Source organism: Buceros rhinoceros, unplaced genomic scaffold, assembly GCF_000710305.1.
Source record: "Buceros rhinoceros silvestris isolate BGI_N320 unplaced genomic scaffold, ASM71030v1 scaffold4677, whole genome shotgun sequence".
NCBI lineage: Eukaryota > Metazoa > Chordata > Aves > Bucerotiformes > Bucerotidae > Buceros > Buceros rhinoceros.
In genome coordinates, this window is record NW_010420308.1 from 109,008 (window position 1) to 123,166 (window position 14,159).

General features: G+C 36.9%; 1 protein-coding gene across 1 annotated transcript in view; it reads right to left on the reverse strand.

The window, feature by feature from the left end:
• The window catches only part of LOC104496173 (gamma-aminobutyric acid type B receptor subunit 2-like), a gene marked incomplete at both ends in the record, with an annotated part of 114,004 nt that overhangs the window by 90,911 nt on the left and 8,934 nt on the right, over positions 1-14,159 (reverse strand). The window contains 3 exons of the mRNA XM_010139254.1: positions 8,003-8,239; positions 9,346-9,537; positions 13,258-13,323. Of these exons, the coding sequence (XP_010137556.1) occupies positions 8,003-8,239; positions 9,346-9,537; positions 13,258-13,323 (495 nt within the window). The remainder of the gene's footprint in view (positions 1-8,002; positions 8,240-9,345; positions 9,538-13,257; positions 13,324-14,159) is intronic.

Below are 14,159 nucleotides of genomic sequence, written 5' to 3' on the forward strand. Positions count from 1 at the left end.
CAGAAAATCTTTTCCTTTCCCATTATATTCTCCTAAATACACCTTTTCCTGCAGTCTCCTTTCTAGACTCATTAAAAAAAAAAAGGGTGGGGGGATGAGGGATGGGTAGGCATGTAGCTATGGGTTTAATTCTTCTCCCATGGCTTCCCCATCCAGAACGCAGACCCAGACCCTGCTCACTCTTTTTTTATCTCCTCTTCACTCAAGAAATTTCTCTCTTGGGGAAGGAGTCATCTTCCTTTACAGGCAACAATACTTGAAAAGGGCTTGAAATACTTTCAACCTGCGCTATGTAATCATAGCGCTCAGGACAGTTGTTTGCTAGACTTCTGTAATAATTGACACAGTATGTGCTACTACAGCTACCAAGAACCGCATCAGGTCCTAGGGCAATAATGCACCTGAGGCTTTCCCTTCTCCATCACACTTCACTTTCCTTCTGCACCTCCTCTAACAGCAATGTTCTGGTCCTTTAGCCATAGAAACAGCTAAATTTGATAAACAGAAAGTCAGAAATATGCAACACTGTCAAACCACACACCTTGTACCTCACTGTCCATTTTGGATTATAATTGCAGGAGAGATTCTGTCAAAACAGCTCTTATAGCATATACTGCAAATCCTTAACTCCTTTCCACAGGCTTGTGTATGGAGAACAGAGATACATTGTGCATATTCTCTTGCCAATATGTGATCATCACCAGAGATCCACACTGATGTGTTATCTTTCTTTGAACATAAGATATTTGCATGGTTTGAAGCCATGGTATAGTTGGATAATCCAGGTTTTCTATTATTTTTTTAGAGATGATATTTCATTGGTACACTTACTCAAGAGGGTCACTTCTCCATAAGTGTCTACAGGATTTTATCCTATGACCCTTTTTCAATAGGCACATGAGCAACATTTCCTATCTCTTGTCAAAAAACCCCCCCAAACTTGGTGAAGTGAGGCACACGGCTTTACTGCAATGAAAGAAGGTACATAACATTTTTCCTTCTTTTGCTACTACATGCTGGAGAGGGGGAAAGGAACACCTTATGTGCCTAGTACTTCTCTCTGACTAGAACACAAAAGGCCATTTGAGGATTTTTTCCATCAGGAAAAACAATCTCCTACGTATGCAAGAGATATCAGAACCCACATTCCCATGTTGCTTGCCCAGAGTGTAAAGGCTGTCCCCCTCTTTATATATATATGTATATATATAGGCAAATGGCCCTCTATACCAATCTCAGACAAAACCAACTGGCAGGAAGAAACTGTTTTGAAAACTCTCTCTAAAACCACTGATACCCTCTGATCTGGATTACTGCTGATCTGAAGCAGGACAGAGCTTCCAATTTCAATTTCAATTTATTTTTTTCATTAGTCTTTCATCATTCAAATTCAAAGAATGCAGAAAAGAAAAACAGAACAAGAGAAAACAAAACCAAAAAAGATAAAACAAAAGTGGATTGGAAACACTCAGCATCAAAACAAATCACACATTGGAAAAACCAAGGTAATGGAACTACTGAAATATGCTCTGTTTCTTCAGAAGCTTGACAGAGAACTGCTGTTGTGAAGCTCAAGCCTGTACCACTACTGGACAATACATCACCTTAACTAGAACTTTATTTCTTTATTATTTGTAGGGACATCCACTCTTTCTACCCAAAGTAGTAACAAAACAGCTTCTAGGCATATTATGTTAAATACTATCTAGATACAGACAAAATTAAATATAGAGCAGAGGAAGCTAAGAGATGTTAGCCAGATATTAGAAAATGTTTCACTAGCTTTTCTGTAAATGAATGTTGTTCGTTTATTTTAATCAAATATCCACCTTTTAGAATGACAGATGCTGTAGTAAGTGTTCTACAACTTCAGACTAAAGCCTTTTTTATTTGCCACCTACTGTATCTATTAAATTGTCAAATGTTGATTAGCTTGAGGGCTAATCCTGAAATGTCACAATTAATCTCAGTTCTCACTTTAAAAAGTTAGGATTTCCGTCTGTATGCAGTGTTACATTGTTGGCAGATGAAAACATTTGCACTGAATTTTCCTAATGAACAAACATTGTTTATGACCCTATGCAAACTTACAGTTGCTTACTTGAGCAGCTCTCTGTTTTGAGGAGTCTTCTAAATGAACTGCCCATTATTTCACCAACCCACTGTGAGGCTCTCAGTTGATCACTTGAATTGGATAATGCATTGGAAGTCAGGAGGGAATAAAGAAGTAAGAGACTGAACACATTTATCTCTACTGGGGGAAGCTCAGATTGAAGGTTCAGAAAAACCAAGGTGAGATGTAGGAGGTCTTGACAGACCACAAGTATTTTTCTTCCCTGTGCTACACATGAAACTCTGTAACAGGAAGCAAATTTTGAAAAATCAAAACACAAGGCTTTAAGTTCAGAGTAGTTCACACTCACAATCCATGGAGTCAGGTGGGAAAAAACCTGAGATCTGCCAACAGTCCGGTGGGGTTGTGACCGTATGCATGTGCACACACACACACACACACATATATAGTTTCCTGCCTATGCATTTTGCTAGCTTACTGAACTCCCTCAAATCACCCATTTATGGATAATGGCCAAAAGCAAATTTTCAAATCCTCAAAATCAAGACCAAGACAAATTTGATGGAACATTCAAAAGCATTTCTCAGGAGCAAATAGATATTCTTACAGTGTTAGGTATTGCACTGCACACTAAACCTCTACTCCCTGCCCCCTTTATAAAATGAAATGTACTTTTAAAGCACTATTCTAGATTAAAGAGAAGTTACTTGATTAAGATTTCTGTCCTCCCCCCAATACTTTTACTATCTGCCCTACCTCAGCCATGCCAAGATTTTACTCCAGGTACAAATAGCTCTTGAGGCTTAATTCAGAACTGTTTATGCAAAATTAACCGCATTGATCAGTGCCACTACAGAAATGTTTGCTAGACCCCATATGAAGTATAAGTACACTCTGCTGAAGTCCACATTAATTCCATCTGACTCTCTGCCAAAGACCAACGTGTTCGTTAATTTAACAGTCTCAGGGTACGTTATTTTTCCAGGATGACATAAAACAAATACTGTCTCCCTGCTCCTATTCTGATGCTAACACCTAGATTTCTGAGATTCCTGTACAGCACAGCGGCTACTGAAGCCTGGAGAGTGGAGGCAAGCTGCTGAAATCAATCTTCAGAAATAATCAGCATCAAAATACAAAATGAACTTCATATCAATAAGCATTTTTCCAGTTATGAAATGTGACTGGATCCATTCAAATGCAGACTTGAAAGCTATTTCATGGCTGCGGTTTCAATTGTGCAGCAGCTACTGTGATGGAATTTTATCCTACTATGCTAGAGTCTCTGGCTGATGTAAAAGGGAAGAAAATACTGTATTTAATTTTCTCTCCCCTCCACTGTAATTCTTTTTCCATTACACACAAATAATAGAAGGCCATAAGGATGAGAAATAAATTAACAGTTCTAAAGTCTGATTTATAATCACAGATAATTGCAATAAACTTAAGCAGCAGAATACCCTACTGCAACAATTACAGGACTTCAAGCATAAACCAGGGAGAATGGCAATATGCATGACATCACATAAATGACAAAGGTGAAGTGATTAGAAAATTAGAGGAAAGTTCTTTTTAAAATCATGTCACATTTTGCATAAAAAACAAATTAAAAATTATCTCCAACATGCACTGTATTTTTCCCACCACCTGGCTATCCCATGGAACGAATACAAACTTTTACCATATGGGGAACAAATGTGGTATTAAATACCTTTCCAAGTATAACCAACAGTTTTCTTGTTAACTGTACTGCTGTAGTTGTAAGGTACTATGTAACCATCCATAGTCTTTACAAAGAGGAAAAAAAAAAAGGAAAAAAAAAGACTAAGACAAAACCCTTCTATTCTCTAGATGGATTTTAACTCAATATGCCCTAAATATGACTCAGTACCCTGAGAATACAGCACTAATTCTTCAATAATTATCAAACCTCCAAGTAGTAGTATGGTAGTACTACAAAAAATGAAGTTCGACTTCTTTTTTCTTTTTTTTTAATCCTTAAGGCAAGCAGCCTTGCTTCAGGAGAGTTATTCCAGCTCTGTGGAAAATTCTCTTTGGCTTTCACATATACATAATGGACACATTACAGGTAGTATGCTATAAACTGTTGTATAATTAAAATGCAGATATATACATGTCCCAGATACATATTTTGTTTCTTATCGCTTTATCACTCTGTACTGAATCAAAGTAGTAACACTTCAACAGAGACCTCAGTAGATTCTCCAACTCTTAAGTTATCTCCAGTAGCTCTACCAGTCACATATGGGGCCTCTCAGACTTGACTGTGTCAAAACAAATCGTGTGAGCACTTCTCTTCTTATCTTTCATTTTCTGACACTTAGGTTATCAGAAGGAATATGCTATTTGAGAAGAGGGATATATTTCACAAAGAAACAGGCATCTGGCAGTTTATAAACCATTAGGGTGGGAGGGTTGCATTCAGTTTACAAAAGTGGCTTTATCTGGATTGAGAAAAGTAGAAAAAATTGTCCAAAATCTTTTAAAATATTTTTTTTGTTTCAATAACTTCCCCATTAAAAAATAAGTGAAGATAAAAAAATAAGTAAGATAAGTAAGGAATAAGAAAATGTAAACCATGAAACCCAAGCTAGTGCCAAATCAAAAGGACTCTTGCCCTGAAATCTGGTTGTTCGAGACAGACGATTCTAACTGCACAATGCCTTCCCCAGTTTGAAAACCACCAGCATCAGGATATCTGACTGCACAATTAGGGCACTCAGATTAACAAAACTGTAGAAACACCCCTGCAGGGCTCTTTTTTTATTCATATTGCATTTCTCATCACAACATCCTTTTGTACCTGTAAACCAGTGTCTGTTTTACCTCTGAAATAGTGTAGCAGACAACTAACTATGCTACTGTTTTCTGCCCTTGCTCTCTATTCAAATACATGAGAAGATTAGATGGTAATCAACACAAGTCAGATAAGCATTAAAGAAAAATAACAGAAGGAACCATTTTAGTAAGAGAAAAAAAAAGAGCAGAAAAAGAGCAGAACCTTGAGTAATGTTTAAGGAATACCTACAATTGTCTTTCCAACAGATTTCTGACAGTAGAATTAGAATAAGTAATGTCTATGTAGTGAGGTTCTGATGCACGTAAAGAGGATTAGTCCTGTGAAGTCTTTGGCAAATAGTCTAAACTGTTTTCTAAAGGTTATCTCCTAAGAAAAAAAATAAATCAGAAAACAGAAAAACTAAAGAATGACAGCTGTGTAATCGGGAACTAGCACACCTCATTCCCAGCAAGTCTTTTCAAAATTGTTTAAAAAATTCCACAATAAACACCGCTCAACAGTGATTATAATTTTTGAGGTTTACTATAAATAATTTCAAATAAATTAAAAATCGGGTAAAGGTATTTATTATTTATGACATGTCAGTGTTTCTGATGATATATTCACAGAAAGCGTAAAGATGTTTTTAATAGATTTTGCATTTTTAGATTCTTGTCTACAGCTTCTTTTCTTCCTTCTCCTCTTACTGAATAATTAACAGCATATTTTACTATATCACTGGATGAATTTTTGAATATTGATAAGATTTAGTCCTTCTTTTTATTTAATTTTTTTTAGGCACTCTGTTTATATTGGCATAGATATCCTGGCATAAATTATTGTCCTTTTCCAGTTTAGAATAAGTTTTCCTTAAAATAAATTACAAATATTTTATACTAAAATATTTTTTCTGGAAAAAAAAAGTGAAATAAGATTTGACACTGCAAGACCTAAAAGTTGTGTTCCAGCGAAACTTTTAAAATAGGTCACAAATGACAGCAATTTATTAGATAGAAGAATTAAAAGTTTAAAAATATTTCTGGGGAGAATCACTCTGTTCCTTCAACTTTCTGAACATTTCAATGCAAAACTTTTAATATCTGCTAGAAAATTCTTCTTCATCACACTGTCTCAAAAAAACTTGAGTATTGTTTGTTCTAACTTAAAAAAATGTAGCTCCTTGCAAATACCAGATTTGGGCTGTGCATTGTCACAACAACTTGCTACACCAATCTTAAAGAGAAATGTTTTACAGAGTGCTCAATCAAGAACTAAATGCACTGAATAATCAAGCAGTGATCAATTGAAAAACCATTATACCTGAGGGAATAAAGTAAGTAAACGCAGCTGAATATGGTTGGTGAAACTTTGATTCATTCCCTCCCTAAAGGGATGCAGTTCATACGCAAGGTTTTGCTGGTGTCTCTGAAACTGGTAAAAAAAGCCTTCTTCATCTTAGAGGCTTTGGGTTTGTTTTGGTTTGGGGTTTTTTGGGAGGTGGAAGGGAGCAGTGAAGAGCAATTAAGCAGTGCTAATGAAATCTATCCATTTTACCGTAATCGGCTGTCAAGAAAAGCAGCAGGCAACAACACTAAAACAGGGAAAGAATGAACAAAGGAACTACATAGCAATATAGAGTTTCAACCACACTGAGAGTTTCGGTACAGACAGGATGTCTGAGTCCCGGCAGAGTCTAGTTCATGGCTGGTACTGACTGCAGGTTTCATCAAAGATGCAGTCCTGCTATGGATGCTATGGATGCAATGGGACACCCAATTCTTTTACTGAAACCTTCAGTCAAATTCAGTGTAAAAAAGAAAGCAAACCTCATATTGTACAGGCAACTAGATTCTACTATTGTCTTGCCATATGATTTTTTTAAACTTAAAATTCCTAAATCAGTTTCAATTTTACTGTGACATAAAACATAGGCTTCGTCAGCTATTAACAAGGACACCAAAAAGTCGAGCCTGTACTTACTGTTATTGATGTCTACACATAGCCATTTCCTCCTTGAACCAATTTGTGACATGTATGACAACCTTAGTTCTGATACTTCAACATGTTTTGAGGTTAACTGATATCCAAGACAATTTAAATTAATGTGGGGACAGAATCTGACAAGCTACTGCACAGTGGCAGAAATGATAACAACCTTCTCACGGTCTTGCTGCAAGGAGGTGCCTAAAAGCTCTCCCTCTGTTGCACATTTCTTCAAAACTCTGATTTCCTCATCTAGGCATGTTGATGCCCACGTACACTGCTTAATGAAGTGTGTTCCAGTAGGTTTGCTGCTATCGGACACTGTGAAGACCATTCTCCCTGAAATGGAGCCTACTTATCTCTCTTGGTGAAGGAGTAGGGCTCTGCAAACTCCCAAACACAAACGCACCATTAACTTCTGACTCATACTGCCTCAGGTAAAATGAAGTAATTAGAAAGTTTTAGGGGCACACTCCTATTGCCCATGTTACTCCGTCAAACAATGGAAACAACGGCAATAATAATAAAAAAAATACTACGAATTTGCAACGATGCAACTGAAAACAGAATGAGGTTGTTACTAGATGTTACCAGCTCTTCTTAGGCCACAGTCAATATGTTTTGTACTTGACTGAAAAAAAACCAAATTATAAATAAACTTATATGGCAACTGAAGTATGTTGTAAGAATATCTAGAATGTACAGCACTGGAGTTGGAGACATGAGTGTACTATAACCTATTACCAAAAATAAATGATAGAGGGAAATAGGATGTATTTTCAGATCACATTCCAGCTACTCTTAGACTGCTAAAACAGTCACTTAAAAGGTCACTGCAGCTTGCAACACTTGTAGTTCCCTTGAGACCACTCCGAGTTGTTAATTCAGATGACGTTCATCTTAAAAATCTGATAACTGAGGAACTGTACAGTATCATCACTTGGCATCAGAAGACAGGTAGTAAGCAAGAGTCCCAAGGCAATAATGATCGTTTTTAAGATAAAGTAGAACTATGGAAGCTCTGAGGATATAAGAAATACATGACTGTTTCTTTTTCAAGTATATGCAAAATTTAATGCTTACTTCAGCTACTGACATAAAATCACAAGCCTCCTCTACCCCACAAGTATCTGTTTAGGACTTACCGTTACTCCGAAGAAGTTGGTTTCATTCATAGCATCCAGAAAAATTTTGCCAAGTTTGTGATTTGTGTAGTTAAAATCTTCAATTTTTTGGTGCTTGTTGGTGGCATTCAGATACTTCATTGCACGCTGCAGGGTCTTGGCAATCACCCATATTCCATCATAGGCATAACCATGAAATTTGCTGGATTGCCCATCACCACGCTTAGCATTGTATTCCTTTTCATATTGCTGTGGAGTCTGCAGAGGAAAAAATTTGCAGTTTTACTTCAATATTTAGCATTTTACAGAGCTGTGTTCAAGCCTCAAACTGCACCCTTCAATCTAGAGACACACATGACCAATACAGAAAGGGACAAAAATTGAGAAAGAAAGTAAAATTCCAAACCCATGTTCTTCCTGACTTACAAGACCGACGGTGAGACTGGGAGGGAGACCTCAGAGACAGAGAGACTGAAAAGCAGATGTTCTGCTTTTCTGAATGAAGGACAACTTGCTTTATTTTGCTTTGGTTCAAAAGGCTTCGGTTCAACCAAAGCTACCAGGATACTGGTGAGCCCTGCCACTGGAACAGAGTCTGTATCCCTGCAAATTAGTGGTCTGGTTACACTTTACAGGATAAAGCAAATCAAATAACCTTACTTGAGCAACTATTTGCTTAATATGAAATTATCCAAGTGGCAATATATCTATGTTTTATGGTTACTACGCTCTTTACAGTGTGCTATCTTATGATGAGTCGCCTTTTTGTAAAGCTGCCTTTCGTGCTCACTCAGCAAAGCATGAAAAAAAAAGATGAAAAGCAGCAAACTCAGACATGTTTATTCATTGACCAGAGTCTGCATGAATTTGCTCTGTGATAAAACATTATGTACTTTATGGAGATATTACATACTTGCATATTTAAAGCAAGCCCCACCCTCCATGCCCAAGTTCTGAGAAGCACAAATTACCAATGAAATTAGCTGTTTGCAGGATTAGGTTTAAGAATAAAAGTTCTCTGTTTCTGTGGTCGACCATTTAACTTGACATAACACAGCCTATGATACTGTATATCAACTATATCATATTGTAAGTCAAGCTTTACTGTACGTTTAACTGTAATGTTCATTCAGCAGAGGGAGGAAAACCGTAAGGTAAGGGACTTTACTGCTTCCTTACCCTGTAGAGCATTAGAATTGATTTCTAAATATTTAGAAATTGCAACCTAGTGGAAAGATGAGACTAACCATGATGAGTGACAGCACACCTCCCTCCTCAGTGCTTTACTGGGAAGACACTAGTTAGTTGACTGGTGAGTCAGCTAACTGATGGTGGAATAAAATAGTTGGAGGAAAAATACTAACCCTTCCAGATATAGTCTTTGTCATTTTTGAGCTGAGAGGCTCAAAATCCACTCCAATATAACCTTCCATGGCTGCGAGAAGATTTTTGCTGAGACATTGTGAGGAATTAATCCAGGATTCCCACCAAAGGTTTTCATACCACCCTGGAATAATCCACTGATATTTGCTGCCATACATTTCTTCATCATAAGCCTAGAAAGAAAGAAAGAAAAGCTAATAGACATCGTAATAGACATATTGATATAAAAGCAATTGGTTTATGTTCTTGTTTTTTCTATGATTAATGAAATTATGGTGCAATTGAAGGATACACAAGTATTTTGAACAGTTTAGAAAAATCATTTGCTGATGATGGAGACCCTTCTCTTGAAGATTCCTGTCTTTAAAATTCAGGTCACGAGAAGGGAATTTTCTAAAACCTATTTTGCTTTCAATAGACGATTTATTCAAAAATAGAAAAATAAAATACTGGATTCTAAAACTGTGTGAGATAAAGAGGAACAGTGGCAGAACACACAGCGTTTGCATAGAAAATTCTCCATAACAAAACTATTACACGATTGGTAGGATCACCATGCTGCCATGTTTAAACTATGTTGTTATCATCCTAATAATCATCCTAAATACCACATGAAACAGGAAAAGGTTAAAAAAGAAAACTCGGACCCTAGGCACCGTCAAATCATAATGTTGCAAAGAGGAATTACGTGATTGTGCTAAAACGGAGACCACAGGGATGTTCAGTAAGCAGTTTGTGCTGAGGACCGTGAATCGATAGTAAATTGATAAAGCCAGCAAACCTCACTGAATTTTCTTTCAGCAAGAAATGTGAAAATTCAGGTGACATTCTGTATTGTTTGACTACTGAATACAGCCCACCGTACTCCAAGATAGTAAGACAATGGTTACCTCCTTACAACACACAGCAAATATATAAACCAGGAAACAGAACTGCTTTATTAGTCAGGAACATAGGCTGTTGTGCCTAAAAGTTGATCTATTCACAATAGATATTCTACTGCATTGTGAAGAGTGTTCTAGGATAAAACTAGCAAATTTTATCTCAGATGTTTCTCTCACTCTCTTGTAAATAGATTTTTTCTTTTGACATTTAAGTCAGACTCCATTTCAAAATGGCAGCTTTCATGCTTCTTTGGCTCCTAATATAAGCAATACTGCAGATATGAGAAATAAGATAAAATTGCCAATTTTTAGAAATACATGGTGCAACCCTAGAGCCCTTAACTGGAAAACTGGTGTATCTTCACAGAAAAAGTCACAGAATGAGGAAATTATGAGAATGAAACAGGACATGTTAGTCATTCAGAATGCAATAGTTTTGAAAAGTATCCCAAAGATCGTACCAAAAGTCCATCAGAGAAATAAAGATGAATAGTAAAATATACGGAATAGGAAAGCCTCGTAAATACATTGATTCCCAAATTAAAATTGGGGTTTACATCTGTAATTGTTTCTGACACTAGTGTTAAATGAATAGACAAGCTTTTTTAAATCATTGTAGGAAACATGTTATTTACAGTCACTTTGGCTTGAATTAGTCCTGTCATGATTTTAAAGTTTGCCACTGAATTAGTCTATCTTTTAGTCCATTTATGATTGAGTTATGTGCTCTGCATCTTTTGTGTGTGTGTTCGTGGGGGAGGAGGAGGAAATAGCCAAGAAAAATGATGAAGCAACGAAGCTGGTGAAGGGTCTATAGAACAAGTCCTGTGAGGAGCAGCTGAGGGAACTGGGGTTGTTTAAACTGGAGGCTGAGGGAGACCTTCTCGCTCTCTACAACTACCTGAAATGAGGTAGTAGCGAGGCTGGGGTCAATCTCTTCTCCCAAGTAATAAGCAATAGTACAAGAAGAAATGGCCTCAAGTTTCTCCAGGGGAGGTTTAGGCTGTATATTAGGAAAGATTGTGAGGATCAAAACAGGCGGCCCAGGAAGGCGTGGAGTTGCCATCACCAGAGGCATTTAAAGGACACATAGATGTGGCACTTAGACACACAGTTTAGTGGGATTTGGCAGTGCTGGGATTACGGTTGGACTCCACGATCTTAAATGTCTTTTCCAGCTTAAATGATTCTATAATTCCGTATAAACTCCAACCAATGTCCTGAGGAAACCTCACAGCATATGAATCCAGACAGAAAACTGAGGCAGACTTTAAAGATTTTCACACCTACATAAATCATTAGCAAATAATATTCCAGTTATAAGCACAATCAGAAAAAAAACCCAACCCAAACAACAATCTTGCAGTAGTCCAATAGCACCTTCCTTTAACAGACTCAAAGCCTTTTTCTGGCTGACATCAGCCACCCTGCAAAGTGTAACAGTGAATCACAAGTGAAACCTGCCTGAAGGTACACCCGGGAAAGGGGTATAGATAGCTACAGGAGTGCTATGAGTCAACAATATATTTTATGACTAATAACAAGGTTACTGACATATTGTAGTGCATTAATATATAAATTCCCTAATTTGACTGGCCCTCTGCTGCTGAAACTCTCATATAAATACATTTATACAAGCCTAAATACATGATCTCTCAGATTTCTCCAGGCTCCAGAAAAATTCTCCTTCTTATTTTTGACGCTAATGTACTTTAGAAATAGCTATTGCTTTAAATTGCTCCGAGTTACACACACTTCCCATGATCATACCAAACCATTGCTGCAGAAAGGTGCAGTGGCCTTTCATGTGAGAGAGACATCCTCCAGTCTATAGTGGTGCAGAAGAGAGGACACCCTGCTCCTCTGAGGACTTCTGGGATTTCTTCAGTGGCCTCACACGCACATGGACTTGGAAAAGAATTGTAGAGGAAGGCAACTAGATACTAAGTCGAGTGGCCTAAATGAGGCCAAACTCTTGTCTAATGTTGGGTTGGAAGACTTTTCTGACTGGGACTCCGCAGCTGGGGAAACCAGCCCAACTCTAAGAGATCTGAGGAGGAGCTGGGCTGCAGAAGGACCATTCTTTCTTCCAGGAATGGGAAAATAGGAGATTATCTCTGTCAATCCAATTTAAATGCTGGAACAAAAAGTTCTTTATACAAAGACCTATCAGAGATGAGAAGAATGAAAAAGAAATGGATACTTTCCATTTCCTTTTGGACACGAACAAATTTTGTCCTTCCAAATATACTCCACAATGTCCTTTCCAAATTTTACCAGCAACTGGGACAGCTGCTGAGTATGAGCCAACATGTGTCTGAGGCACATGTAGCACTCAGGTTTTGAACTTCTGCCTTTCTTTTCTTTGTTTGATGGGTAACATTAATTCATACACACAAATAAATGGTGAGGATAGGGAGTTTTATGTATGCTGGTCTTACTATATTTCTTTTAAGTCAAAAAACTATTTTTTACAAACTAATATTTGCTTTCATGTAAGGCATATAAACCATACAGCAGTCAGAAGTGAATGATAGCTGTGCAATTAGCAACATTTTGACATCAGAAATTACTAGCGTTGTTTAGTTAGCATGTATAGGAACTGCTTGAGTTTCTTATTCTTCCAAAGCAAACCATGCAAAACCACATACATACAGATATTACCACCAGAACACAACTTTTGGACAAGGTTCAAATCTTGCAGTTCCCTGTATCTGCTGCTAGATATTCCGGTGTTTCCCTGGATCTGACATGAAGAGAAATACTCAAGCCTGATTTAGCATTTAATTCCACTAGAGGAAAGCAATAAGAAACATAACCATGCAGTCCACCCCTAAATTCCACTGAAGTCAAGTACAAAGTGTTTTATTCAAAGAAAAATGGAGCTAAGCATTAGCTATAAACCTTGACAGAGCTGAACCCCATGAAAAAATGTTTATGCTCAAATTACATTTTATGCAAATGAGACACATTCTTTGTTCTGATATGCAATTAAATATATTTACTTACACAGCAGAAAACTTTCACAGCCATTTCCTCATCAAACTGGCCAAGGATTATCCGAACATCATTACTCTGCAGATTGAATAAAATACGTGGCAGTTAAATACAGTCACAGCCTTTCTAGAAACCACTTGGCTATTCATGTAGAGCGTTAGCACAGATTACAGTAGCAGACAGCAAAACTAATTCAGAAATATTCCATTTGCTGTAAGTTCAAGAACTTGAAATACTGCAAAAGAGAGCAACTGAGGTGTTTGAAGAATAAGATTAAGCAAGAGCACTAATGAGATCAAAACTGTAATGTTTATCTTGTCAAATATTACTATTCAACAACATTAAATATCAAATATTCTTTTGACCCCTTGCAAGATTTCTTTTAAAATTTTGCATATTAAAACCAGCTGAAAATCTATGCTTTTCACTGCTTCCATGAACTAATGCTGTAAAGTTGAGAGACAGGAGATTTGTGAGATAAAATGCCCTGATATTATGCCCACTTTAGTGATTTTTAAAGGTTTTACTCATACAACATCTTCTCTACAGTCACTGTAACACATTGTCAATTCCTTTTCTCTTCCTCCCTCCCACCCTCACACATTAAAAAAAAATCATCACACTTTAAGAATCTATGATTGATGTCAAAAGAGACCATTTTACTTTCATATTTAGAAACATTAAGAAAATATTCCTAAGTTCAGGAGCATATGCAGGAAAATATTTCTCTAGGAACAGGTCTAGCTTTTTTCACTCATGAAAAATTGTGCTAACATCTATGAAACACAGTTCAGATAGCTTTTTATGATTTAATGTTACCTTTTATTTCACAAAAAATCTGAGTTCTCAGCAAAAGCTTAAGCGAATCTAATTTTTCATTTCTTTTATAAAACACGTGGTCAGAATTACTAATA